The sequence below is a fragment of the Colletotrichum abscissum genome (assembly GCF_030869225.1).
Source record: "Colletotrichum abscissum strain IMI 504890 chromosome Unknown Scaffold_187.1, whole genome shotgun sequence".
Taxonomy (NCBI): Eukaryota; Fungi; Ascomycota; class Sordariomycetes; order Glomerellales; family Glomerellaceae; genus Colletotrichum; species Colletotrichum abscissum.
In genome coordinates this window covers 1-5370 of record NW_026850084.1, presented here as the reverse complement: position 1 = coordinate 5370, position 5370 = coordinate 1, and the positions used below count along the sequence as shown (strand labels likewise).

Here is a 5370-nt window from a genome sequence, read left to right as displayed (position 1 = left end):
CATTCCAAAGCCACCGGCCCAGCTCCATCTCAATTCTTGTCATGCAAACGTCCCCGTACTCCATCGGACAGGTCTTTGCTTCCGTTCAGGCGGTTGGGCTACTCCATCGACCTGATCAACTGTTCGTGTTTCGACGAAGCCTTTGGTGGTTCGGCTGCGCTTTCGTGGAAAAATTCGTTTCTGGTACTTTTAGTTAGGTTATTGGTGGGCTCCTATATGCGCATCTCAGACACAACGCGTTGGATTGGTTGGTATGTCAGACGATGGCCACGGCTGGACGCCATCGTAGATTTTTGCTTTGCGCCAGGCTGAGCTTCCTGTATCAACAGTAGACGACTACCTTCTCACTTAACGCTTGGGGGAGGCAAGAGGGCGGGGCCGGTTTCTTGGATCCTCCCTTCGTGTAGAGGCTGCCATGGCGGATACGGTCTAAGAAGGACCTTTCCAGGAGACGCTTCATATTCCGGACGTACAGGTGTTCCTCGGATGCCCCGCGATTGGACAAAATAAGCCATGGTTAACACCGGACACGACCCGAAAAGATGCCGCCAATTTCTCCTTCAAAGGAGGTTATCCTTGTCCTTGTCGTCCGTCGGCGAAGGGCAAGGCTCCAACGGCCGGCCTACAGACCCTGGCACGTTGCGACAAATCCGATGCGGCTCGTCTGCAGCCCACCCAATGAGGAACGTAGCATGCACACTGGCGCAATTCCAACAGTCACCAGGAATACGCTGATCAGATGAAGAGGGGTGGGTGTGCGGGAAGAGGGGGCGTCAGAGGAGACCACTCGCAGTGACGAAAAAGTACTTGACAGGGATCGCGGTTATGGACCCGGAAGCAGGGGGGCAAAGTCAGAGGCAGCAGGCCAAGGGGAGTCGGGGGCGTGAGGTACCCAGCGGAGCACTTACGCTATGTTGCAGTGTTAGCCGAGAGATGTATTGTCTACAAGACCAGCGAGTCACAGCCTGCAGCCCTGTGGGGATTATCCTCTAAGAAGGCGGAAAGCTCAAGGCCTGTTCCAGCCGCGTATCCAGCCGCATATCCAGTAGTGTAGTATGGCGGGGAAGATCTCCGTGTCAGTTATCGAAAATCCGGTCTCTGCAGATCGTCCGAGACGGACTTCACCTTAGTAGCACGCCTGCCTCAGCTATTGATTCGTCTCGAACGAGCTAGCACGGCGTCACACAGCAATGTTGGTATCTCTGCGAAGTATGTGGTTGCCGTCTCCAAGAGACAAATTTGCAAAGCGAGGCCGGCTACGACTTCGGTGAGCTGAGCATGCTGCTAGGACCTGTCCGACCAAGGGGTGACGCGAGGAATCTCTACATGGCTTCCAGATGGACTGTCCCTGGCGGAATACAACCTTGACGGGCGGCCTGAGAACGAGCCCAATTGGTGCTGCTGATTAAATGCTGGCGACCCGGCTTGAAGTCAAAGACTGCATGCCCATGCTTTTTAACGCCCTACGGAACATCGCAGCAGCACCGCGACGCCAAGCTCAGAGCCTAGAACCATTCTCGGCTTGCACTGGTCCCTGCTCCCACTCAAAGTGAAGTCGACGGCCATCGTCACCCACGGCGTCTTTGACGACTCATCTGCCTTCGGACGCCTCTCGTGTCAGGCCGCGATCACTATAGGTATCTCCTAGCCCTACACCCACGACGCTCGCGCTTCCGTCACTCTCAACTTGAGCGTTACCGCTCCGGCTGATACCTCAACTCTCAGTTGGGAAGTGCACAAAGACGAACCGATATCATGGAGGCATATTCGAGAGGCGATAAGACGGCAGATCTTCCTAGTATCTTGGAACGATCAAGCCTAGAACGCTCAGGGAGATTCGTCCCTAGCATTAGTTCTTTTCCTGTCGCCACTTCCGGCTTTGGAGACGTGCTGAACGCGCCGCGGCCCTTACCACCATCACAGCTCCCCTTTGACAATCTTCACACGTATCGTCAGGGGCCCGGACAACCACAACCCTACTGCGATTCATACAGCCTGAGGGAGTACAGTTATCGTGACAGCTCAGGAGGTTCGCATTACAGATCACCAAACACGGAGCCCGCTCATAGGAATGATGAGGGTTATCTCAGCACAGGTTCGTCTTCAGCTTCGGATTCCACAAGGTTCGAGTCCCTAACTTTCCTCTGTTGTTTCATTTGGTTCCAAGAAAAGGTGAAGCTCTTAGAATATCGAGAGCGGTGCCCATCTGACAATTCTGCTTTCATAGGCCTAACTACCACCTGCCCAGCATCTCAGCCGAGTTTGGTCTGCACCATAACCAGTTCCAGCTGCATTCTAGCGCCGACGCCTTCTTTGATATGAAGAATAAGCTTGCGCTTGTGAAAAGATTCGATACGAAGGGGCCCGGTCCACACCTCGATGCGTCAAGCACATCGTCAACTAGCGACGCCTTCTCGAGGCTGTCCGGTGACTTTCGCGTCCCGCAAGTTTCCGTGCCCACCAGTCTGCCGTTGCACCACAAAAAGTCGAACCTCCTAGACATGCAGACTCCCAGCTCTGCCCTCTCAAAGCCAGCCATCCCATCTTGGTCGGGAATATCACTCGCCGCCAGCTCAAGGAGGAACAACAGCGACGATGCCTTACCGCACAACCACGAGGCGTATAAGATGGAGATGAAGGAGAACAACCCTACGAAGAGATTGCGAATAGAAGAACCCATAAGGGCGCACTACGACGGTACTAGGGCGAAGCGTCGTACATCTACGAATCCCGGTAACACCGTATCGCTTGCTGTCACACTTCCAAGTGACTCGCTACATCGCCACGACAGAAGCCAAAGAGAATCACCTACGCCTCAACTAAGCGTCATTCCTCAAGAATCGGCATTTTCAGTGTCGTACTGTTCCACGGCGTCTCACAGCTGGGATTCACACCTGCATACGAGGAGCATTGCCCGCATAGGTTTGTCATATGGCCAAATTTCTCCAGGCGAACCGTCTCCGGGAGCCATTCCGTCCGGCAGAAATGATGCCATATGCATCTCTCCTCATGATGCAATGATGTCGTTGAACGCTTCGCCTCGCGGTTCCATTCCCAGAGTAACCTACCAGCGGACTACTAGCGATGACGGGCCTCCAGCTTCTCTGCACAAGCCCACAGAAGCGAGCAAGCCTGATGAGCACAAGATCTTGAGGGGATTCTTATGCGACTGTTGCCCGAAGAAACCCAAGAAATTCGCTTCGGCCGCGGAATTAGCGTCAGTAACAAGCTTTCAGACATTGCGAGATCATTTGATCATGAGCTGATTATGTGCAGGTCTCATGAAGCCGAAAAGCAGTATGACTGTTCGTTCTGCGGAAATCGATTCAAGAACAAGAACGAGGCCGAACGCCATCAAAAGAGTCTTCATGTTCAGGACAAAAGTTGGAGTTGCTCGGCTCTGGATGGCTATTATCAAGCTTTCCACAATAGCACGGATCGCCCCGGTGAAGCAGACTCTTGTGGTTACTGCGGTGAGGAGTTCCTCAAAATTGGGAGAGGTTCAGGGGATCCCGCCTCGCATCGCGGCACTGAGCAGGACTGGGATGAGCGTCTCCGCCATCTTCAAGAGATCCACAAGTTCCAAGAGTGCAACAGGAGCAAGAAATTCTTCCGCGCGGACCATTTCCGTCAGCACCTTAAACACAGCCACGCAGGCACAAGCGGTAAATGGACACATATGCTAGAGAACGCCTGCATGCTGAATGAGGATCCAACTCCGAGATGAGCCTTCATTTTCCGGGCGTGACTTTTCAACAAGGATTAGCTAGAAGCCATCATTACATTTACACGGTCATACACCGGATACAAAACCTCGGAACACAGAACCGCAACTTGGAGTCGACGCACCCAGCTCATACGTCTGCCCATGGCCAGAGCTTTTTTTTTTTTTTTGCATGAGATTTGATTGCATGAGATAGCAGAAACCTCTCGCTTCAAAGCTAAGCTACAATTTTTCTTGTCAGCTTATAGGCAATACAAGTTTCAAGAGCGTTCTGTTGAGGCATGCGGGCGGCATTCACAAGTTTAATGTGCTGGCCGATTGGAGGCATCCATGTCTAAGACACCGATTGGTCTCCGTTGGGGGCTTTTACTATGAGTTTAACACAATGCAAAGACAATCACCGAAGGAATTGACATCACAGCCGGGTGCGAACGGCTGCCATAAAAGACAAAGCCTGGTCAAAAGACCTTCACTCGCTCGTCTGCGCCCTGCATGCACGAACTCCCGTTGAATCAGGGCAGCGGGCGATTATTGGTGGAATTGACAGCAGAAAAGGTGTTCGGGCCGCGGCAAACGATCTCCTGCCTAGGTACTTACACCCAACAGAGGAGTCTCGGCCTCTGCCCACCTTCCACCTATACACACACGCTGATCAATATACCAATCATGGAGCTTCGTACCGATTGAAAGGCCTGCTCTACTGAAGTGTACACCAAAAACCACCTCTCATGTGCGCATATAATGGTGACTTCACCATTTCTCAAGTTCGGGCGCGCAGACCATCCATCCCGTAGCGAACTCCTGTAATTATGTCCTTGAGCACGACACCAAGCCGCTAATCTTGATTCTGTTGCACAAAGAAGTCAATATTGACTCCCTCTACGTTCGGACTAGTCATCGTGGCTCCAAGGGGTTGGGGGTGTTCCGCTGTTAGCGATTTGTGACGGATATCTCTGGTCAGGTCACAGTGGTCCGAATCTTGGTAGAAGACGTCATCGAGAGCGGCACATGATGACAAGTGCAGGGAGTCCTTTCGCTCATCTGTAACAGTCGTGCTAGAGAGGTCTTACTTAATACCCAAGGAAAAGCTTCTTTTCAAGTGGCTAGCCCGCGATCTAGCGGAGCCGTCGTAAGCTGTTGGCCGGTCGTCCTCCAGATTGATGTCGCTGCTCGGTGTCTTGTCGGTCTTGACCCTCCGGGGTTCCAATAAGCCACCACCTCTTTGCGGTCGAATCATCGAAGAAAACATCATCAGTCTTCCTCTAGCTTCGATTTGTATACTTCCGGTGGACCTCGGTGAGAAACTGATCCATTCTCTCAAGATACGTGACGTACTTGGAGGCCATGCCAAAGTAAGGCGCAGCCTTGGTCAATGCTTGGAGAGCGATGCTGGAGATTCTCGTCAGCGCCCTCTCAGATGTGGCCCCCGAGTCCTGTTCCTCGATTTCCTGCTTGCCGACCATATGACTCTGAGTATCCATGTGAGGATAGTGCCATGCGTAAGTTCTCACAAAGGCTGCTGGCCTGTTTCGATATAGTCACAGAACTCGTATACTGCGGTTTCGTTGCTTGCCCACTCGATGATAGGCCTCAGCAGGTACCAGGCGAAGTCGGCATTGTCCTCAAGAGTCTCCAAGCCGAAGTCT

At 52.7% G+C, this 5370-nt stretch overlaps 3 protein-coding genes across 3 annotated transcripts; 2 read left to right on the top strand and 1 right to left on the bottom strand.

Annotated features, from left to right (window-relative positions):
* Positions 1-216: 216 nt before the first annotated feature.
* CABS01_16881 (uncharacterized protein) lies at positions 217-312 on the top strand (the record flags this gene model as incomplete). Its single annotated transcript, XM_060550210.1, has 1 exon — positions 217-312. One exon carries the CDS (start codon positions 217-219, stop codon positions 310-312), a length of 96 nt encoding a protein of 31 aa, XP_060402133.1.
* Positions 313-1755: 1443 nt separating this feature from the next.
* CABS01_16880 (uncharacterized protein) lies at positions 1756-3727 on the top strand (the record flags this gene model as incomplete). The annotated part of the gene is made up of 3 exons (XM_060550209.1): positions 1756-2123; positions 2228-3217; positions 3277-3727. 3 exons carry the CDS (start codon positions 1756-1758, stop codon positions 3725-3727), a joined length of 1809 nt encoding a protein of 602 aa, XP_060402132.1.
* A 1259-nt stretch (positions 3728-4986) lies between these two features.
* On the bottom strand, positions 4987-5187 carry CABS01_16879 (fungal specific transcription factor; the record flags this gene model as incomplete). The annotated part of the gene is made up of 1 exon (XM_060550208.1): positions 4987-5187. One exon carries the CDS (start codon positions 5185-5187, stop codon positions 4987-4989), a length of 201 nt encoding a protein of 66 aa, XP_060402131.1.
* Positions 5188-5370: the final 183 nt, after the last annotated feature.